Raw genomic sequence first — 23,121 nt, 5'->3', positions numbered from 1 at the left:
GAGGCACATAGCACAGCTCTGGGCACGGGCAGAAATAAATGATCATCGGGGACTGCTGTCGCTCCCTTCCCAGGGCAGAGCAGCAGAGCCACATCATCCAGGAGCCTGAGGCATGGGCAGGCACAGGAGCTGTTGGCTCAGCTCTTGTGAGGGCACAGGACCACCTGGAACCCGGATCGTAGGGCAGGAGGCTCTCAGCTAATTGGATATAAACAAGCACCCAGGTCGCCTGCTGCAGTCTCTGCCCTGGGCCAAAGATGCTGCACTGACATTCCACCATGTGGTCGGGAGAGGGCAGCAAAGTCCAGGTGTGCACATCAGCTCAGGGCAGTGCTTGATGCTACCATGTACAGCTGGTGTGGACTCTCAAAATCCACCCACAGCCGCACTGGGCCCTGCCTCACGCCCATGTAAAGCTAATCTGAACCTCCCCAGATCTGGCTATTACTCTCTAGACCCAGCACAGCCCCACACATAATCTCATCTAACATCGGCACAGCCCCCATTCTCTCCTCCCACTGTCCCCTTCCTTCACTCATGAGCTCTTCGGGGCCGTGTCTGCCTCCGTCTTTGTGCCGGGCCCGGCCTGAGGAGGTCCTGACTCTGATTGGAGCTACATCCTAGTGGTATCTCCCTTCAGCTCCCAGCCCTGATACGCACAGGCATCGCACAACATCAGAGCAGTGGTGTGTTTAACACACATGCCATGGGCCCCACCCTCAGCAACGTCGCCATCAATGACACGGGCTTTAAAAACTCAGGTTGTGCTAACCCCCATATAATGGCACAAAGAAGATTAATGCTTCTCTACAATTGCACTAGCCAAGTGCCAGGTTACACCCTTACCCTGTGCAACAAAACCATCCGTGTCTCCGCGAAAAATGCAAGCAGGCAACCAGCGCAATGAGCCGCCCAAAAAGCATGGGTGCCGTGCTATGTCATCTACCCACCACGGTTCTGGAACAGTCTGCCAGGCCCTGCGCGGGTCTCTGTTGGCACCAGTCAAATTCAGCACCTGCTGCTCGCCAGAGCCCAGAAGGGCCGGCAGGAGAAGATAGTTTATTCGTGCAGCTGGCTGGGGACAGAGATAGTCACGGAGCCTGCTAGTAACCCATCAGTATGGGAGGGATGGGCACTGGATCATTAGTGGTAACAGCCTCCCTCGCCACGTTGGCAGCACATGCAGGAACTGGCCGTAACGCGCAGGACAAAGATTGGACCCTCAGAACAGCTGCTACCTGGCATGTGGACAGTAGAGAAGCAGATGGTCTTCAGCCCTGCCCAGCACACACTGTGCCCTAGAGACGCACAGCCTCCATCACCTCAGCTGCAGTCAGCTCCCCAGGGTCATGCTGGCTCGCTGCTGGCCTGGGGGAGCTGTTTAGCACTGCCCTAGGTGCAGAGGGTCTGCTGCAGCAGGAAGGCTCCCCAGGCAGATCCCAGCCCGAGGAGGAGAGAGAGCATTGCCCTAGGGAGGGCAGCGCAGGCCACAGACAGGCCAGCTAAGGCGGGAGTGCCCAGCCTGTGCACATGTGCTGCTTAGACAGATTCAAACAGGGGATAAGGTGTAAAATGTCAACAGTGATAGTAGTAAACCCCTGGAGCAGTTTACCCAGGGGTGTGGCAGATTCTCCATCACTGGCCATTTTCAAATCAAGCTGGGATGTTTTCCTAAAAGATCTGCTCTAGTTCAAACAGCAAATTAATTAATTCAGGGCAGTCCGAGAGGCCTGGGTTATACAGGAGGTCAGACCAGATGGCCACAGGGGTCTCTTCTGGCCCTGGAACCTATAAAAACCCTACGCAGATAGGGACACTGTTCCTTCCCCCCCAGAATCCCCACATTTGTGCAGGGGGAACCCACAACTTCCCCAGCATCCTCCATTGTTCATTTCCCTACCATGGCAAGCACTGGAGCCACCCAGCCCCTGGGGAGAGAAATGGGACTGGGGGGCCAGCCAAGCTGGGAGGAGCTCAGCGAGCCAAGCTGCAGGTTTGCTGTCCCCTGCAGAGCTGCCCCTGAGCTGCCCCCTTCCTAAGGCCAAGCCCCAGCTTTCCCTGCAGCATCGGATGAGGCCTTGGGAGCTGAGCGCCTGCCTGCTTTGCACCATCGCTCCCTGAATGTTACCAAGATCTGAGCCTTGCTGATTGCCTGAGGCCCAGAGTTCTGCGGTCTAATTATGCTTTGGTGAAAAACTATTTCCTCCCACTGCCTTTTGGTTCCATTTCAGGGGTGAACTGATTGAACTCTGCTGCAGTTCTCATTGATTAGACAGACGGTTGCTGGTTCTATCGGTTATTCAGGGTGTCAGTTTTAGCCTTCCATAGCTTTGTTCTCCTCAGATTAATGAATTGATTCATTACTTCCCTGTCCCTCTCTAGATTTCTCTTTGGTAGAAAAGCAAAACGTTTGCAGGAGAACATTTAAAACTACTCGAGATTGTGTCTTTTTTCCTTAAAAACATGAGAAATGTTATTCACTTATACATTAGAAAAGACAAAGCGTTGAAAAACCATGGGCACAGGGAAGATATTGGGGACTAGCCCCAGAGACCTGTGTGTGTTGGGGGGGCAGTGAATCTCCCCAGTCAGTCTCACCCTATGTGCATGGAGGGGGAGAATGTCCCAGAGGCACCTCAATCTAGGAGGGTCCCCTGCTTGGGGGGAGAGGGCGTCTCAACTCCCTCACTCTATGAAGGGTTCCCCCCAGGCAGTTCCCCACCCCCTAGCTCTCTCCCTTAGGGGGTCACCCCCTTCTTTAGAGGCTCAATCAGTGGCTCATTCCCATTGCTTCTCACAACTGTGCCCCAGGCCCATCCTGCAGCAGATGGGCCTGCCAGACCAGTCCCCACTCCATGGTCACACATCCACCCCCTCACACCACAGGTGGTCATGAAGCTGCAGCGCTTGACTTTGATTGGCTAGGAGCCTATGCACTTAGAATCATAGAATACCAGGGTTGGAAGGGACCTCAGGAGGTCATCTAGCCCAACACCCTGCTCAAAGCAGGACCAATCCCCAATTTTTTTTGCCCCAGATCCCAAATGGCCCCCTCAAGGATTGAGCTCACAACCCTGGGTTTAGCAGGCCAATGCTCAAAGCACTGAGCTATCCCCCCCTCTTCCCTCCTCCTCTCCTGATTGGACAGGCTGCATACCCCCTCCCAGAGACCCCCTGACTCAGGAGACTCAGACCCTGCAGCTAGGGGCACCCTCCTACAGCCCTGTGCCTTTTCAGCTCACCAAGCAGGGATCTCCTCCGCAACTCCCCACACAGACCCTGTATGGCGCCACAGAGAGCTCCTGCCCCATACTGGAGATCAGCCCACCAAGCACACAGAGCATCTGCCTTGTGATTACACATGGAGCTGATCCTCTCCTCCATGCCAGACCCTTCCCCACCCCCCTTAAATAGCCCCCCAGGGCAGCTAGATCTGACCTCTCTTCTCCCCACAGCCCAGGCCCAGCATGGGTCGATGCAGAGCCATATCTGAGAAGACCCCCTCCTGCCCTGGCCTGACAATCCAGCCAGCACAGCCCTGGCCTCCCTGGTCCACAAGCTCCCACCTCCATTGTGACATTCACTGAAGAGAACATGGATACCCTGCCCCCGCCTCTCTCCGCTGAGACATTTCTAAGCTGCCTTCACCCTGGGAACTGCTCCCCCCCTGCAGCCCCTGGGTGCAGCGTAGTTGGAGGAAGCTGCTTCGGCTCAGACAGAAAGGCAGTGGGGGAGCTTGGTGCCAGGAACGCCCACGTGTAGTGCCGGCTCTGGTGCCAGGACACGAGAGGGTAACCGCCAGCAGGGAACAGGGGTTAGCAATACAGATTGCCCTGTCTACACCAGGTCACATGTTAAAACACACCTTTTCTCCTATGGTAGGCGTGGCCCCATGGATCCAGCACGCAGGCAGCCCCACTCTCCACAGCGAGGGGACACGGAGGCAGGAGGCTCCTGCCATTCCCGACAGTGCCAGGGCAAGCACCCTGCAGCACACAATGCTTCGCTCTTAACGTATACAGTCCAGGAGAGGGTTAGAAGAGTGCATAAGCCGAACACACCGGGGCTTGGCCTGCTCCCACTTCCTTTTTATTACAAAAAATAGCTTCATTGTGCTTCAGTGCCTTGGCTAGGAAGAGTTCTTCTGCCCAAGGGCAAGCCAGAGTCCCAGGAAAGCCTCCAGAGCCTAAGGCCGTCCTGCTGCCCTCTGCAGGGAAGGAGATTTTAGCCGTTGCATGACTGTGGGGAGGGAGACGGGGATGGCTCTAAGGATCCTGGCCACTGGTCCTCAGATAGTCCTGCAGATTCCTAGCAAGAGACTCATCATGTGGGAGGTTCACCGGCTTTAGACACGACACCAGGTACAACGGGTAGGGCCTGAAAGAGACCAGGGGACTGGTTAGGGAGAAAGGCCTATTTGGGTACTATAAGAAAGGACAGCTGGCGGGAGAGTGACAACAGCTGGGATCACAGACACCCCCGTGAGCTACGTGCAGAGACAGCAACAGTTGGCTTCTGAAGCCTGCCCGAAGCACTGGAACCTACCCAGAGCAGCATTCCAGTCTGAGCTGCCTCCGGAGAAGGGTGCTGGGCAGGAGAAAATTCCTAGCACCAGGTTCATCCCACACCACTTTGTCCGAGCTCCTTAGCCCCAGGGCAGGAGCTGCTTCAGGTCAGACAGCAGCCCTGGGGCAAGGGGTAATTCTGGCTTCATCACATACTCCATCCTCTCCTAGCCAGGGCTGGCGACACAGGCCATGGCCACACTACAATAAAGGTGTTTTTAACATGTTAAAATCCTAGTGCCGACAAGGCAGCCGTTGTTTTAGCTTGTGCTAGTGGGTGGAGATAAACCATACCGGGGAGTGTAGAGTTCACCACCAGCAACAGGTTAGAATTACAACTTGGGCTGTCAACAGTAGGATCTTAATGCATGGTAAAAACAGCCCTTTTCCCAGTGAGGACAAGGCTGTACAGGCTGTGGGGATTCCGGAGGATGGACGAGGGAAACAGGGGGTGTTATTTGCAGGGTTCATAGATTCCAAGGACAGAAGAAACCACTATGATCTAGTCTTGACTTCCTGTAGAACACAAGCCAGAGAGCATCCCCCAGATAATTCCTAGATCAGAGCTTTTAAAGAAACATCTGATCTTGATTTAAAAAGTGCCAGTGATGGGGAATCCCCCCCATCCCTTTGTAAATTGCTCCAGGGGTATGTCCTCTCAGTTAGAAATAAGGGACAGCTTTTCAGTGTGATTGTGTCTAGCTTCAACGACCGGTGATCAAACCATGTTTGACTTCTTTCTGCGAGACTGAGGAACCCAGTATTACAGATTTGCTCCCCAGGTAGGTTCTTATAGACTGATCCAGTCACCCCTTAACCTTCCCCTTGTGAAGCTAAGCAGACTGAGCCTCGCTATAAGGCAGGATTTCCAACCCTTTCATCGTTCTTGTGGCTTTTCTCTGTTCCCACTACAATTTACCAAGCTCCTTTTCGAACAGCGAGCAGCAGAACTGGATCTGAAATCACTGGGATCCGGCTTGAAACGAAGCTGAGCTTCAGGGTCCCCAGCAGGGATGGCACTAAGGTTTTGGCTGTCAGGCCCCACTCCCTGTTCCACAAGGAATCCCATGCTCTGCTGGACCCTCCCGCCTGGGGACTGACTCTCTTTCTTACCTATGGGCTCCATGCCAACTCCCTCCTCTCAGCCCATAGACACGCCCTCCTGAAATCCGCCTGCTGACTTCAAGTCCAACAGGGCAAAAAGACAAGAAAGCAGCAGGTCCCATATTAGCCCAGAGTGGAGGTGGGATCAGGAAGGTTTGGGGCTCACTCCATGCTCTGCTGCAGGAAATCCACCCTGACCTGGCCCTCAAGTTCCCTTAGAGCCAGCCGGTTCCCAGGTGTCAGTCCAGGGCTAACAAGCTGCTCCTCTGGGCTCTCAGGGGAGGGTTAGCTGGGCAGTAACAATCGAGGCCAGTGGCACAGCCTGGCATCGATGGTCCGGAGCCACCCGTGTGAGCATTGCTAGGCGTCAGAGCTGAACACAGCAGGTGGATGGGCTGCAGCATCCCTTTGTCTGCAAGGGGTCTCGCTGGGAAATGACTGCCCCGATGCTGTGCAGTGGGCTCAACTCTGCCCCCACCTCCTGTGCCCTGCAAGCGTTGGAGGACTCGTGTGCAGGTGTGGCCCAGACAGGCGCTGAGGCCCAGAACCAGGAGTGGGGCAAGCCCTTAGTCTATACCAGCTGCCTTAGTGCCACACAGCGCTTTGGTTACTTCAACCCGCTGTTCTGGAGCTAGCGCCTTGGCCTAGCACCAGCCGTAGCCACCAAGCACCTTACACACCTCCCCGCTGCTTCCTGCTGTCCATCTGCTGGGGCAGCATCCGCGTGGACCTTCTGCCAGAGAGCAGCAGCTTCCTGTCGTCGGTTCAGCTTCCACAGAACTTGCAGCAGGTAAGAGGTGGCAGCAGGGTCACCTGCAACACAGAGGGACCTCAGCCAACACCGGGGACTGCACAGATTAGAGGGAGTCCAGTGGGGGTTTCTGAACCATCCAGGAGGCTGAGAGCCAGGAGGGGCACAGCTATGTGGCAGGGAGCCTTTCCCAGCTGGGTCACTGGCCCAAAATTCCCCCTAGGGCTGACAGGCCAGCACCTTTCACCAGGACAGAGTTTGCCATAGAAACCAAAGGCACTCTGGTGTATTCAGCCAGTCCTGGCCTGGCTGCGTTAGAGGCGGCCTTGCTGAATGGCACTGCAGCTTGGAGGGAACCCAGGGGATTGTCAAACCAGTTCCAAGTTCCAGTGGGAGCGCATCACCATCTATGGAAGCCCCAGTCCCGCCCCCCAGCAACACAAGCCTCTGGTACCTGGGCAAACTTGCAAACTGTGCTGGAAATTCATCAAAGCTTCTTTGTCCCGACCCAGCTCCTGGAACTGGGAGCCTCGTCCGAGGAGAGCTAGCAACCTGATCTTCTGGAGCACCTTTGCCTCGGGCAGGGCCTCTGCCATCTCCTCACCGATATGGATGCTTGCTGGCATGGAAAGAACACCCCACACATGGCTGTGGTGTCCGCTGGGCACCACTCCCCATATCCCCAAGTTGGCAGCGCTGGCCTGTGAATATTTCCAACTCCCCCACCCCTTTGAAAGCTCTGCTGGGAGGGCAGCACTGGCTCCCAGCTGAACGCTGTGCAGCAAAAAGGCTTCCAGTGTGGATCTTAACGGGCAAGAGGCTGGGGTCACAGGGAGGCCTGTCTAAGAGACTCTGCAGGGGACCTCCCTAAAGGACATTAAAGTTTTCAATCAGCCTGACTGAAGATCCCTTCCCTGCACAGATCCTACAGGGATGGAGGCAAATTAGGACCAAGCCACAATTATCTCATAACCCTGCTAATTCTCCAGAAAAAGCCACTTAAAGACCAAGCCCAAATCCATTCCCTAGAACCTGGACTCTCCCCATGTCTCCTCAATCTACAGCTGTTGAACTGTCATTAGGGGGTGGTGTGAGAACACAGGCAAAGGGCAGAGCTGAGCTGAGCTTCCCCAGCCCTGTCCCATCAGCCAGTCTCTGCCAGTGCTCCAGAGCAGATCATGGCTCAGGGCAAGGAGACAGGTACTTTCCTGCCGGGCATGGAGCCTTGTTTAATCCCCCTATTGCTACTGAGCGTTACCATGGCGCTTTCCACGTTCAGAGCCCCGGACAGGTACTAGCCAGCCCCCAGGCTGGTCCCTCCCATGCAGGAACCGCAGCGGGCGGGCTGGGCTGTACTGTACCTGCGCTCACGAGCTGGACTCTCAGGAGGACATTAAGGCACCTGCAGGGGAAAGGTCAAAATCATTTCAGTGCCGTTTCCCAGAAGGGAAGGTCACATCAAAGCCATGTGTGGCCCCAGCCCAGCGTGAGTGTGCCACAGCGAACACTGCTGAGCTCTATGCTGCCCCAGAGCCACTGGACGGGGGGCCCCTGCACCCCCCACCCTGCAACACGGGCCCCGTCTGCAAATGGCCCCACGGCTCCCCTCCACAGCAGGGAGGTTTTCTGCCCATGGGAAGGGCTCTCAAGCTGCACTCTGCTTCATGCCAGCCAACTGCCCCATCAGGCTCCAAGCTTAGCCCTTGGTTGCCATCTGGGCTCCCCCTGCTGGCAGATGGAGTCACCTGGTAAACCGTGTTATGGCTTCCTTGCTCTCCCCCAGCTTGGTCCACGCCCGGCCTTGGTGCAGATATGCAGCCGCCCTCCACACGATACAGCGCAGGCTCTCTTTCTGCTGGGGCGGGATGCCAGGTGAAGGGGAGCCGGCCCTCCCTGGCACCTCCCCTCCAGCACCGGAGTCCAATTCGATCCGCAGCGTCTCTGGGATCAGGTCATCCGTTCGACTGATGATCTCCTCGCACACAGCTATGGCATCCTGGTACCTCCCGAGCTGCTCCAGGGCGGACGCAGCTTCCAGGAACACCTCCGGGATCCTGGGCAGAGCTGACCTGCCGTGCAGGGGCACCTGAGCAGCAAGAGCAACAGCATCACCCTCAGCACCCGCAACGACACCCAAATTTAGAGTTCAGCTTGAAAACATGGGGGCCCCCCCATGTACTGTGTGGGTGAGCTCCCCACCACACGATCCATTCCATGCTGCCTCTCGAACCCCAGGCCAGGCCATTAGCCTTTACTCTGCGGCTCGGGGTGCCCTCCAGGGAGAGGTGGGGGCTCTGTCCCTGCAGAGATTCCGGGACAGGTAGAGGAGACGCTAGCTGGAGGAATGGAGGGAGCTGCCCTGACGAACCCCAGGGAGTCCTTGGACAGGAACCCAGTCACCCCAACACACTATGTGGATTCCTTCCCAAGAGGCTTACCTGGTGCTGCGGCCCCTCCTGCAGCAGAGCCAGAAGATCCAGGTAATGCTCCACTGCCTCACCCACCCTGCGACAGAGAGCGACGTGAGGAGGTACCTCAGGCTGCCAGGGAGCAGCCTGGCCCTTGGGGGACAGGGAAGACCCCAAGGAGAGCAGCAGCTAGCAGGCCCAGGACTGACGAGTTCCAGCAGAGCTGTGCAGGCAGCCTCCTGCTTGACTCTAGCCAGTGGTACTGGTCCCCGTGCGGAGGGCAGAGCCTGCAGGGGGGAACTGCTGCTCCATCACCACCCAGACACATGGGTGATGCTGAACGGGGGTTTACCTGGGTGCCCAGAGAAGGGAGGGTCCCAGGTGAGCAGGGGGTGGGGAGTGCTTTACCTGCCAGCCTGGAGGCATCGCTGCGCCAGCAGGTACTTCACTTCCGACGGGTGGCTGCGGCTGAACATGGATGCCAGGGCCGGGGTGTGAACAAGGAGCTCCGTTCGGATTAGAAAGCAAGGATCGATGGAGACAGCCTCCTGAGCGGGGGTCTCCAGAGCCTGCACGGGGGGGGAGGGGGGGGACAGACCACATGGTAGATCCCTGCTGGCACTCCCAGGGAGCTGCAGTCAAGTCCACCTACAGACATCCCAGTCCAGCCAGTCTATATCGCCCACTGCTCCTGCACCGTCCCCTAAAGGGCTTCTCTCAACCTCCCACCCGCTGAACTGCAGCCACCTCTGGGGTGGAGAACAGACGCCAGCGCCGCAGCGTGGAGAGGACGGGGGATCTCTAAGAGCCACGCAGAGCAGAGAGAATTAAACATCCGTGCTCCCGGAGCAGCATAGAACAGTTTCTCCCCTCGGAAGGGCGGTGGGCCTAGTCAGCCCTGTCCCGTGTTGTCAGGAGCTCGGGAAAGATGTCTTCAGTCCCACATTTGCACTTAGTTAATTTTCCAACTCCTGATTTTTAATTGACTACTAAGTGCCCAGTGAGACCCCCCGCGCTACACGTGCCCCCTCACCACCACACACCTGCCACTGAAAGGAGTGCTCACTGGGCACTGAACTGTCACCTCCCGTCAATCAGCTTCCTATTTAATACACTTGGTGAGGTGTACCTTGTTCCTGTGGCTGGTCCAACAGCCCAACCCTTGATTACCCAGCACTGGCCAGTGTCCACCTGATGAGCAGGGTGCATCAAGCAGCAGGGCTCTTGCATTTCTAACCGGGGTGCTGGAGGCCCAGCTTGCCTGAGATGATGCCTGCAGCAGCCACCACTGGGCTGTGAGTAGCCTGACTGACCCTGCCCCGCCGCAGGGGTAGAGTTCACATTGGAGATGGGGGGTGCTGGAGGCTCTGCCCAGGCACAGCTGGACCAGAGACATCAGTGCAGCCACCTGGCTTGTGATGCTTCCCCTTGGGAACAGACAAACCTTGTACAGCAGAGCCAGGGCCTCCAACTCTGCGTCCGTCTCCCCCAGCTGGCGGTACACCAGCGCCGCCTGGGACAGGGCAGAGAGGCACTGGAAATCCACCTGCAGCGCCCGCTTCAAGTGCTGAAGAGCCGTCTGAGGCTTGCCCTGGGGGCGGGAGAGAATCACACACAGCATGATCAGTCACTGCTGACATGGCTGGAATATCACCTGGAAAAGAACATTCCAGGAAACCTGACCACTGCCTGAGGTCACCCTGCCCCCAAAGACCAGGGAGACCGGAATCAGAGAGGCCCAGAGCAGCAGCCAAGCTGGGCATGGAGAGCTAGGGGAGGGTCTCTGGCCAGGCAGTGCTGGCTAACCTGCACCCTTCCCACTGCAGGGCAGCAATCACCTCCTGGGGCTGGAAACCGAAGCCCAGCCACCTGGCACTCTAGTTTCTCGGCCAGACCTGCTATCTAGGACACATCCCTGGTCAGGCAACACCTCCCTCCGCCTCCCCCACCCCTGCCACTCCCTTTGCCGCACACCCCTCTGCAGATCAGGACACGTCCCAGTGGCGTCAGCCAGGCCAGACAGCACGGTGAGGACCCAGTTCTTGCACCCACCAAGAACAGCGATGGCTTTCCAGGATGGATTTGGGGCAGTAAGCACCAGATTCTCCAAAGTCACATCCTATCTCCTCAACTCTGCCCCCACCTCCAGCCCCACTGCTACCCCTGGGCTCAGCACCACAGACGTCACTGGTGCTCAGCACTTTTCAGGATCAGGGTTTTTGTAAGCTTCCACACTGCCCTGTGGTGTGGGCCTCCCTCCCTGCCCCTGTGCCACTCTCCGCCCTCTGCTTTCCAACCCCTTGGACTGCACTGCCTCAGCCCTGGGTCACAATTTCCTGCTCAGTGACAAGCAGCCCACCCCATGCAGCTCCCCAGGGCAGGAAGAATCAGAACAGGTCTGTCCTTCAAAATGAGACCCCCATGGGGCAGAGACCCGATTCTGCAGTGATGAGGGCCATGCAAGCACCCAAGACTCGGTCACTTTGAGCTGTTCTGCTTGTCAGTCCATCTCCCGTCAGTCACTCTCCTTGGGGCGATGGAGGCACTGGCCCTTGTACCCTCCCTGCCCCGTGCTACAGGGAGACAGGTACCAACTTGTTACCATTTGCTGAGTGCAGCAGCCGATGCAGGTGTAGATCTGGGCCAGGACCCTCTTGGAGCAGAACCCGGATGCAGCTGCCTGGAGCAGGGAGAGGGCTGCAGGGAGATTCCCAGCCTCCAGGCCCTGCAAACCTGAAACACACACACAAAACATTCTCTGCGCTCCATCTTCTTCACCCGCTCTAGGCTCTGCTGTTCACGCTATCCCACGGGCCTGGCACGGCACCGTGACCAGCACTCCCTGCACCCCTCCCATCTGGTCCCATGTAGCATTCCTGCTTCAATGACCCTCCCCAATCAGTGCATGACTCACACCATGTTATACCCATCTGTGGCATACCCTGCCATTGCCATGGGACCGTGACCTCCCCTGACCCGCGCAGCATCATGCACATGATATGGGAACATCACTGCCATTGTGCCAAGAGCCAGACAGGCTGGGCAGGTGCGTACCAATCTCCGGAGGATTCATATTCCCCTGCAGAGCCTTAGCCGAGATGCCCCTAGGGAGCAGGCAGGCAGGGTCAGCCAGGACTGTGCTGGGGCTCGGGGTGAGAGCTGAAGCCTACAGCTCGGTGGGATCATCCCGATTCTGGTCTCCAGTCCTGCCCCTTTCTCAGTCACTAACTCAAAGGCTCCACTTGCGTCTGGGCCACTGGCCACAAACACACCTCGGGACAGTCATTTATTGTGATCTATTTACGCATTCAACCCCTCATACGCTAGGCATCCCTCCTGCCTGGGCACTACCCCACCTGCCTGAAACTGCCTCCCAATTAACATTTGTCCCACACCCTTCCTTTCTTCCTGAGGGCACAGACACCTGGGAATTTTCCAGCTATAAATGCTAACCCCCCAGCAGTGCTGGGTTTCCTGGGCCTCTGGCCAGGAGCTCCACAGGGAACGGACTCTGCTGGGAGTCTGGCATGTTTTATTCAGTGCCATGCGTGACAATACCTTGCTAGCCGTCTCAAACCTCCCTCCCGACTCTTTCAGGTACCAGGTGGAACTCTGCCCTTGGGCCCAGTAGGGTTACCTCTGCTCTGCTAGGACTTGGAATACACAAAGGGAAAGTCATCTGCATCCTCCTGGGGGGGGGGGGGCGCGCGCGGCGGCAGTGGAGAGGACAGGCCACAGCATTAAATAAAAAGAAAAAAGAAAAGGAGTACTTGTGGCACCTTAGAGACTAACCAGTTTATTTGAGCATGAGCTTTCGTGAGCTACAGCTCACTTCATCCTATGCATCCGATGAAGTGAGCTGTAGCTCACGAAAACTCATGCTCAAATAAACTGGTTAGTCTCTAAGGTGCCACAAGTACTCCTTTTCTTTTTTCTTTTTACGAATACAGACTAACACGGCTGTTACTCTGAAACCTAGCATTAAATAAGCTGGCTGCTTAGAGTGGAGCATGGCATGCTGGGACATGTAGTTCTCCCTATCTGTTTAACGCACAGAGGCACTGCCATCAGTTGGCTGCCCCCAGGGTCAGCCATGGGAAGGGCACTCTATGAGCAGTACCAATGAGGAGTCCGGTGGCACTTTAAAGACCAACAGATTTATTTGGGCATAAGCTTTCAGGTCTTTAAGGTGCCACCGGACTCCTTGTTTTTGTACATACAGACTAACACGGTGACCCCCTGATACTTGACACCTCTGAGCAGTGTGATACTCACCTCCTAGGGAGCTCCAAGGACTGTCAGGACAGGGGGCAAGCAAGAGGCCTGACCAAGGCAGGACAAGGCTCCAATCACACTGCAGTGAAACTTAGCCAAGAAGCTGCAAAGCTGGCTCCCAGGTGCACTGTAACCCATTCTGAACTCACCGTGAGCCCCCAGCTAGCCTTCTGCCTGATAGGGGGTCCTTTCTCATCCCTGGCACGGCTGAAGAATGGGACACTGGGGGCAGGCACATGGGGCGGCCCTTGATGCTGCAGGGCAGGGCTGAGGCGAGACAGGGAGTGAGTCACAGGGGTAGATGGGGGGAGGGCCCCATGACACTGCAGGGCAGGGCTGAGCCGGGGAGTGAGTCACGAGGGGACACAGGGAGCCCTTGTGATGTTGCAGGGCAGGGCTGAGCCAGGAATTGAAGTAGGGAATTTACATGCATATCTGAGAAGATTTGGCATTTACTGTTCAACTCTAACTCAAATAAGAACTTGAAGGGCAGGAAACACATTTCCTTCTGGAGCAAGGCTGGTCGCTCAGCTCCTGCACCCACCCCCAGGGAAGGGAATGGCTGAGGGAACTCCAGCTGGTGACAGCACAGTGCTGGCAGGCTCGGATGGCAGTAGGGCCAGGAGGGTGGCTGGCACTGAAAGGGGAGGAGCAGCAGAAGCATTCCTGGGGCTGGAGAAGGCACCCTCTAACCATACCTTGCAGGAAGGCAGCTGAGGTCCATAGTATCTCTTTCAAGTCCTTGGTGCTCTGCACCACGAGGGGCGACGTGTCCCCCTCAACAGGCACACTCCATGCCTTGAGAAGTGCAAGGAGCTCGTTCTCACCTCCGTGGGCAGAAGGCAGCGGGCCCTGCAGAAGGCACGGGACAGAGATCATCAACGGATTACTCAGCACTGGAGGCACCAATCCCTGGGACCAGAGAAAGAGCAGGTCTGGGGGGCTGTATTGTGCCTCTTGAGTCGTTAGACTGCGAGCTCCATGTGCCCGGACCACACCCCACAGCAGCCTCCCTCTAGCCTCTTTCCTGCAGCGATTCTCACTTGCTCTGGCAGCAGCAAGCTTCTTCCCACCTCCTGCTGCACTAGATGAGACCAATGGTCCCATTAGTCTGGTATCCTGCCTCCCTGCCCCAGATGAGTTCAGTGTGCTTTCCCCTAGCACACCAGCATGCATGTGCAATCCATTCAGAACATGAGAGACTCCCAGAGGAGAGATCCTTTGTTCCACGAACCCTGTGTGTGAGATACCCAGACTCCCCAGCTCACCCCTATTGACACAGCCCTTCTGCTGGAAGAACAGCCCTCACTGCCTTTCCAATCAGCAGGAGACAGTTACCTCTGAATAAGTCAGCAACTCAGCTCACGAAAGCTCATGCTCAAATAAATTGGTTAGTCTCTAAGGTGCCACAAGTACTCCTTTTCTTTTTGCGAATACAGACTAACACGGCTGTTACTCTGAAACCTGTCACTCGCTACAGAAGCTGCAGGTCTGCTTATGAACTTCCCTTCCAGTTTGCTTGGCGATCCTGCCAGGAATCTCACTGTGTTGGGCGTTAAATAGCTCCCTTCTGCTGTGGGCTCATGAGAGCCATTCAGTGCGCTTCGGGCATTAGGAGAAAGTTCTAGTACCAGTGAGAGAATTATTCATGCTGAATGGGCAGCGCATTGATGGGCTCGGGTCTTTTGTTGACATAGCACTTCATGCTGGATGGTTTTAGGACAAATATTTATACCAACTCGGCACCCTCTCACAGACCTCTGGGCATATACTTAGGCCTGCACAGATACTGCTCTAGCGTATGCTACAGCCACTCAGAACTCACTGTAACAGCAGAAAATCAAACTCAGATCCTCTTGGTCCGAACACAGACCCCTAGCACTTGGACTAGTTGTGCACAGGTTCTGATCTCAACATGCAGGTCTGAGACCGTCCCAGACAGGATGGAATACACACTTGGCCAGCTCATAGGAGTGACATGGGTAACCAGATTCATGCTCCTGGGTACAAAGTGATACCTGCAAGGGGCAGAATGGAATCCTTCCCCTCCAGTATGGGCAGCATCACATTAGTGCTCAGGTGCTATATGGGGGGTGGAATTTAAGCTTTCCTCTAAAGCATCAGGTACTGGCCACTATGTGATTCAGGATATGAGAAGAGAGGGACCCATGGCACAGTGTGGTACAGCAAATCTTCCGTACACCAGCCAGGCAGTCAGCAACTAGGTCCCTGCCCCAGCACTGATCCTCTGGGGAGAAGTGCAGTACAAGTACCTGGAGAGAGGCCATATGGCATTACCTTGGTGTCACTCAGGAGCCGGAAGAGACCAGTGACGCTCCCCAGGCAGTTTGCTGCCAGCCACACCGCCCCCTGCAGAGCACCTAGTCGATGCAGAGGCGCGCACAGCTCTTCTGTGGTCACATCCTGCAACACTTTCTGCCAGAGCTCCTCTGTGCTGAGATCCTGCCCAGACACCCCGCAAGCCTCCAGCACTAGAAGAGGAAAACAGCCACAAGACCATGGGTCAGTCTGCTCAGGGACTGATCCCGTTCCAGCGGCTTGACAGAGCCTTAGCAAAAGAGAGGCCCTGCCAGGAGCAGTGCAAGCTCCATTGGCTCTAGGAGAGGCACAGAAGAGCTTTCTACCTGTTACGGTCCGGAGGAAGAGAACCCCAAACGGAGAGAGAGGAACAAGGGCTCTCCCATGCAGGCATTGAGGAATCAAGGGTGCTCACATTATCAACAATCTGTTGTATCCCAGCCCCCAGAGTCAAAGCCGCCACATTAGCTTTGCTGACTCCTGCAAAACACTCACGTCTGCCAAGAGGGAACACGCCTGAATGCTATCAGAGTCCCTCCCCTGAATTTCAGCCCATTTCTCTTATGTTCCCCCAATCCCAAATCACTGTAAGTCAATTAGTAACACTTCTGTTTTCGCTGTGCTACTCTCTCGGGCTCTTCGGGTTTTTTAAGCTTTTCTGTTCCCCTTTGAAACCCGAAGTCTCCAGACTCCAGCACATGCAGAGCACTGCAGCTGCCACCTTCACTCACCCCTAGCCTCAAACAACTGCCAATGCTATTCATATGACGGCCCAGAGCAATCCATCATCCCTCCCTGGCCTTGCTCCAGCCAACCCAGTGACCTTGCCTCTCAGACACATGGGGCATTTTCCTTACCCCTAATGAGCCCATGGTTGAGTCTTTCTGCTTCTCCCTCGACGAGGCCATCCGACTCACTAACAGCAAAAAGCAGGGAGTTGTAGAGGACAGTAAGCTCCAGAGAGAGGCTGGGGAGAGCAGCCGGCAGCCCTGCAGTTAGAGACCAATGCAACAAGAGGCTAGCTGGATGCATGAAGGGCGTACCAAACAGCAATCCCCATGGAAGATCTCCTCAGGCTGCCCGGCACCAGCAATTGACGCTTCCTGCTCTGGTTCTCCAAACACCGCCTCAGCCCTAGAACCGCACAGCGGGGACAGCATCGGGCAGGTCCGAGGGCGCAGGTTACCGCCAGCAGCTGGAAGGGTCAGGCGGTCTGACCATGCCTCCCCAGCTGGTTAGGTATTCCGGGGGCTTGGTGCTCCAGGACAAAAATTAGAGCCCTTTCAGCTACTCTAGCAGAGCATGGCTGGTGGCGGGGCCTCCCTGGGGTGGGTGATCGTTTCCGCACCGTCTGGCCAGCGGCGCTGTAGGGGGGCACTGGCCCTGGGGCAGCCGAGGCACTTATTGCCAAGAGCGACCGGCTCTGCTGTCTGCCAGGACCCCTTGCTCCTTCCCGGACACACGCACTCCGCAGGAAACCCGCCCCCGGGCACGCCCTGGGCGGGGGGCTGCGGCCACCTGCCCGGCGCCCGGCCGCCCGGGACCCGCCGCAGCCACACGCTCTGCCGGGGCGGCCAGGCGCAGGGCCGCGGGCTCCAGGGCAGGCGTCCCCCCCGACTGGGCTCGGGGCCGGCCCGCCTGGGCTCGGCGGCGGGGCAGGGTCCGCGCGGGGCCGGGGACGCCCCCCCCGGGGCGGGCAGGGAGGGAGGCGGGGCCCGCGGGTCGGCGGCGGGTGCGGAGCCCCCGGGCGGGGCCCGGCCTACCTTGGATCTTGCGGAGCAGCGAGTCGAAGGCGAGTCGGCAGCGCCGCGCCGCCTGCTGCGCCGCGCGCCCGGGGCCCGAGGAGCGGCTGGCCTGCAAGGAGGGAAGCCGCGGTCAGGGTCTCCCCGCCGGCCGAGCCCCGCGCCCCGGCCCCCGCGCCCCGACCCGGCCCGCCCGCCGGCCCCGGGCCTACCCGCCAGCCCCCGGCCAGCCCGTCGTTCTCCTCCGTCCACGCGCGCAGGCTGCCGGCCCCCGCGGGCGCCTCGCGCCGGGCCCGCTTCGAGCCGCGGGGCCGGCTCCGCTCGCCGGAGCGCGCCCGGCCGCGGGGATGGAGCCTCTGCGCCATCTCCCGCTCGGCCACGCCCCCTCGCCGCGGATTGGCCCCCGCGCGCGGGGCCGGAAGCGGGGATTGGCGAAGGGGGCCGGAAGCGCCGGTTGCTAAGGGAGCGGCGAAGCGGACGATTTGACGTGGCTCCGGCGCGAGCTGTCACGGGCGGGGGCGGGGTACGGTGGCCGAGGGGAGCCCAACGCCCTCCCGCCCCGGGCTTCGAGGGCATGACGCGGGCCGGGCTCCGCCTCTCCCCTGGCTGCGGTGTGTGCAGCGCCGAGCCCCGTTCCCGCCCCCCTTGCAGCACGTTGGCGGGGGGGGGGGAGGCTGGGGCGCTACAGGTGCAGCCCCCAAGAAACACGTGCGGGGCCCCCCGGCTCCAGGCTGCACCTGGAGCCCCCGCTTGCTGCGAATGACCTGCTGCCGCCGAGCCCCTGCCCGGGCTAAGGGGGGGCCCCGGCCGCCCCGAGGGGGCTCGTGCCCGGCTACGAACGGGGCCATGGGGGCGCTAGGGCGGGCACACGGCGCTGCCCCCCCCCCAGTTTGCCAAGCGGCTGCCGTGCACCGGCTGCCCCCCGAAGCGCCCGCCCGCTGGCAGGGGGCTGCCCCGCTCCCGGCCCCACACACCGACAGAGCCCCGCTCCACTGGGCAGCTCACGCTTTATTTGCAACCAGCCGTTTTGCCGCAGCTCGGAACCAGACCAGCTCCTCCCGGCCCCTGCTCGCGTCCAGTCTTTCACCGTCCCTGCGCCCGGCAAGGAGGTTGGCGGACAGCAGCCGAGCTGGGCTCAGAAACCAGGCACGGGTTACCCAACTCGGATTTAGTTCGGAGAAGCAGCATCCAAACTCACAAAGCAAATCTTCCCCACCACCTAACCATTACATAATTAAACAAGAACCTTATTAAGTAGCTTCTAGCTCCTTCACGGAGGATCTCAATGCATTTTACAGACAACTCAGCCTGGCAATACCCCTGCTCAGGTAGGTCAGTATTATCCCAATTTTAGGCAAACGGAGACACAAGAAGTGAAACAATTTGCCCAAGATCATAGCAAGTCAGCCCCAGAGCTGAAAAGAGACCACAGCCTTCCCACTTCCCCTTCCTCTGTTGGGAGCACTCACCAACTCTGTCTCATGACTGGAGTTGTCCAGAGGTGATGCTTTTAGATGGACTGCTGCCAGTTTGCCCCCTCAAGGCTCTGTTATAAATCTCTACTCACTGGCAGAGACTCCACAGCCACTTCCCCCTTGCAGGCAGAGTGGCTCCAGCGGAAAGAAAAGTGACAATCAGATCCGCAGCGATGCCCGGTTGTGCTCAGCATCTTTAGAGCACTTTGCTCCTGAGCGCTCAAGGTGCTCTACATAAATGGCTCTGTTTCCCCCATTTTCCAGACGGGGTCCCTAAGGCACAGCAAGGTGAAGCAGCTTCCCCAAAGCCACCTGGTCAGTCAATAGCAGAGCCAGGAACTGAAACCAGGTCTCCTGAATCCCAGCGCTGTGTGCTGTCTGCTGGACCACACAACCTCCCCAGGGGGCAAAGGCGATGCAATGCCCAGCGACCTAGTGAGAGGGTGTTAGCATCCCTAAGGGAGGCAAATGGTTTAAAACATTTCAAGGAAGGATAAACAGAAATAGGATGAATAGGAGTAAAAGGAAACGGGCTTAATCATAGACTGGTGCTGACAGCTGACATGTGAAGCTATGGAATAAACCAAACAGGACCAAGGCCTTCAGAACACTGTCTGTGACCACCTCCCACCTCTTGGGGAGGTTTGGTAGAGATTTCCCACCCAGGCTTTAGAAATTAGACCTAAACACACAAATGTGTCTATGCTCTCCCGTGCCAGGAGCTCTGCACACACTGCACTTGTCCAACACTTGGGTGGGGTGTGCACAGCCAGAATGGAGTTTTACACCTGCACAGACAGATCCATTTCTAGGTACTGGCCCTGATCTGCAGAGCCCATGACTGGCTAGGCCTGCATCCCACGGGTAGTGTCTCTGCACAGTGCCGCAGTAGACAGGGTGGAGGGACAAGGTTGAGGAGCAGATGATGGATGACCCTCCTGGCCCCATGTCATAACCTACTGAAATCCCCATTCAGGGGGCTCCAGCCTGGCCCTGCTGCAGGAACAATGCAAATCTCCCCTCTCTGCACAGAGTCCACCCACCCCTGCCTGGAAGGGAGTGGGGAGAATGTGTGTCAGGCTCCGGCCAGGGCTCACTGGGATGCTGAAATTGTAACAGCGCCTAGGTGCTGTGTTGACAGGCTGAGAGAGGAAACAGATGGCAGGATTTTCTTCCTCAGTAGCACCCCTTGAATTCAGAGACCGAATACACCCCTAACTCCCCTAGGACCCCCACCCCCTGGCTGGGCCCAGCAAGCAACAGCCTCAGCGCTGCAGTTCAGAGTTTTAAATTAACAAGCACCACGAGTTTCCATTCACTGCAACAACCAGCACATCACACTTCCAAGCTCTTCAAGCACTTGACAAATATTAACTCATTTTCCCGCAGCGGACAGGTGCTGCAGCGTGACCCTGGGGCTCTCTGGTACGTTAACCGAAATGGCAGCTAAGTGGCGAGGTTCAAGGGCAGCTGGAAAAACTACTACAGAACTAGTAACAGACACATACAAAATAGCAAGCGTGTCGATAGCCCCCGGTGAGTCAGCTGGCTGCTTGGACTCAGTTCCTTGGGACAGCAGCCTAGTCTCCCTTGGTACAGCGACCAGGATAACAGGTCCTGAATCCTACCTGGGGCTCCTTGGCACTCCCATGATATAACTATTCCATGAGCCCGGTGAAGACGTGCACCCTGATAGCGCAGTGCAGGGTCTCTATGGAATTAGATTATTTCTACTTCACTGATGGAGAAACTGAGGCAGAGTGATTTGCCCAAGGTCACACCATCTGTGGCAGACTGAAGATCAGAAACCAGGAGTCCCAGCTCCCAGGCCTGTGCCCAGATTCACGAGACGACCCTGTCGCTACAAGAACAATGGGATTTAAACATTTTAAAGATAAAAGATTCAAAATTAGTTTCCGACCCACCCCTCGCTGGAAGGGGACACAGCGGGAGTTAAATAGTGAGAAGGGGCAGTGTTTTGTGCTTTTCAGGAAGCTAGGACTCCTGGGCTGCGTTCCTGCTCGCCCACAGACTCATTGTGTGACCATGGCCATACCACAGCCACAAGTGCCTCAGGTTCCTCATCTACGAAACGGGGATAATCCGGAGCTGACTGGGCGGAAGGGGAAGGCTGTTAGCTGCTAAGCGCGCAGAGCTCTCCAGGGACACGCACCGAAGTGCTGAGCAGTACAGTGAAAGCTCCTGAAGAAAGGGAGGTTGGCTGACATTTGGGAGCAGGGGAAAGCAAAGCCCAGAATCCTGGGTCGTGACAGGGATGTTTTGGGACAGTAATACAGCTTTAAAGACCACAGAGATTTGTACTGTACCGCAAGGCTGTTCAGACTGGCGGCTGCTGACTAGGCTGCTTGGCTGGGCATCATGTCAACGCAGGTGATACGGTGGGGGTCACTCCCTGGCTTCAGCAATGCGAGTTGCCTGGCATTCTAATGCCACCTGCACGTCACATGCCCATGGGGCAATCCCTGCCAACTGGCCAGCAGGACTCAGTAGGGTCTGCACTAGCAGCTACAGCAGAGAACCATTATATAACAGGTGACCTTAGCTAACCAATCTGCTCAGCTACTATCCAAGGGAGGGCAAACACAGGGCCCACAGAATTACAGTGATGAACCCAACCCACCCACAAGACACGCCCCCTTCAGACCAGCTGGGTGCTTTGGGGCTAACAGTAGCAGTTCAGCCAGCCAGGATAACTTTGGAGGCCGCAAAAGGACCCAGAGGCAGGAGGCTAGGAAGGGTCCAGAACTACCTTAGCCACACAGCACAGTGAATTGAAGTCAGACATGTACAGCTCTTCCCAACTAGTTCAAAACCAGAAAGAGACGGGGAGCGAAAAGCAACCAAATCAATGACCCCCTGCAAACCTTTCTTAGCTCCTTTTGCCCTCGAGAGCTGCATTCACATAGTACAGATCACTTCACCCACCCAGAGGTGGACAGCAGGGTTTAATAGCACCAAGTAATGGCACAATGGCTTAGGGCAGGAAGTGAAGAACACCCTAACTGCAGGGGGAATTTAGGGAGACAGAATGGGACCGTCCCCACTGGAATTTAGCCAGCTCCATGGTTAACCCCCCAACCCCTGCAGAGAAGGGATACAATCTCATGATCATAAATAGGAGCAGTGAGGTTGGGACAGCTCCTTTGAGACATCACCCAAGGCTGGAGCACCCAGGTCAGTACTGCGAAAAGCACCATGCTCTGAATCATGACCACCATCACCTGCAGCACTTGGGGTTTTCTTACAGATCTTCCAGACACATGGCCAGGCCCCTCCCTGCCAAGCTTCTGAGATGTGGCCCAGCCTCGACTCCAGGTGGTGCCTCAGCGTGTCTGAGGGGCTAAGCTGTCAGTCCTGCAGGGGTGTTATCTGCTCCCAAAAGCTTTGGAGCACTGGTCTCTGGCCACCGATGAGCACATGCCAGTGGCTAGGCCTGCAGTTCTTGGCTCTCCCTTCCTCCTTTAACAAGGAGCCTCGTTACTAGGCCCTGTCACTACCTGGCTGTCGTTCAGCTGTGCTCACTAACCAGCCACGCTGCTTGGGTCACTCAATCACAAGGTTGGGGTTGGGAGCAGCCAGAGCTCCAGAGCAGATTCAAGGGCATGCATCAGAACAGGAGACGGGGGGGCCCTGGCTGCTACAGCTGAGGTCTCTGTTTGGATACCAGAAAAGGCTGAAGCCCTGGCTCAGAGAGGATTTTATTCCTGGGTACAGCTCCCTCCCTCCTTGCTGTCTCCTTCCCCAGCAGTTTCAAACGGTCTTTCTACAGACTGTTGCTAACCCAGCCCCAGGTACCATCTGAAAGCACCATGCTGTGCAGGCTTCTCTGGCCAGTCTCTCTCTCTGTCTCACACACACACACACTTTCTCACACAGTCACGCACACACACTACAGGGTGCGGCACTCACATGCGCAGCCCTGAGGAAGACCAGGATCAGTGAGGCAGGGGGTATCCCCATCACACAGCAGCAGACAGTTCCTCCTCTGAGAAGCTGCTGCTGCCCAAGCCCAGGGATGTGCGCTGCCCAGACTCCCCTCTTTGGGAGCCAGGGCCCGGGAGGAGGCAGATGCACGGGCAGACAGAGAACAGGGAGGTCACTCCCCTGGTGCCCACACACACCCCAGGAGCTCCTCAATAGATGAGGCCCCGTCTCTGCCCCAGGTGAGGTAGCAAACACCAAGGCTGCACACAGCCCTGCAGTGGCCTGCGGTGCGTTCTGCCCAGTGAGAAGAGCTGTCAAGGAAACGGCAGTAAGACCCCCTCCCTCATCCAGCTACAGGAGGGCACTTGAGGCTTTGTGCTTTCGTCCCCTCCCCCAACAGACGCTTCGCTGCTGCCCAGCGTGCCTAGCCTGGGCTCCAAACCCACCCGGCGGGAGGCAATGAAGTTCAGCTCAGAGTTCAATGACACAGTGAGTGAGGCCAGAGGCCAGCCGGCCCTGCCCTGTAGCGCTCAGCAG

The 23,121-nt window shown here is 57.3% G+C and overlaps 1 protein-coding gene across 1 annotated transcript; it reads right to left on the bottom strand.

Annotated features, from left to right (window-relative positions):
- Positions 1-575: 575 nt before the first annotated feature.
- FANCG (FA complementation group G) lies at positions 576-16,884 on the bottom strand. The gene is made up of 12 exons (XM_074952231.1): positions 16,280-16,884; positions 15,402-15,595; positions 13,802-13,955; positions 11,431-11,561; positions 10,273-10,419; positions 9,237-9,397; positions 8,859-8,925; positions 8,166-8,506; positions 7,782-7,822; positions 6,875-7,039; positions 6,350-6,482; positions 576-4,377 (listed from the first exon to the last, which is right to left on the bottom strand). Exons 1-12 carry the CDS (start codon positions 16,452-16,454, stop codon positions 4,266-4,268), a joined length of 1,821 nt encoding a protein of 606 aa, XP_074808332.1. The 5' UTR covers positions 16,455-16,884; the 3' UTR covers positions 576-4,265.
- Positions 16,885-23,121: the final 6,237 nt, after the last annotated feature.

Source organism: Natator depressus, chromosome 5, assembly GCF_965152275.1.
Source record: "Natator depressus isolate rNatDep1 chromosome 5, rNatDep2.hap1, whole genome shotgun sequence".
NCBI lineage: Eukaryota > Metazoa > Chordata > Testudines > Cheloniidae > Natator > Natator depressus.
The sequence above is the reverse complement of the archived record's forward strand: the minus strand, read 5'-3'. Positions and strand labels throughout refer to the sequence as shown.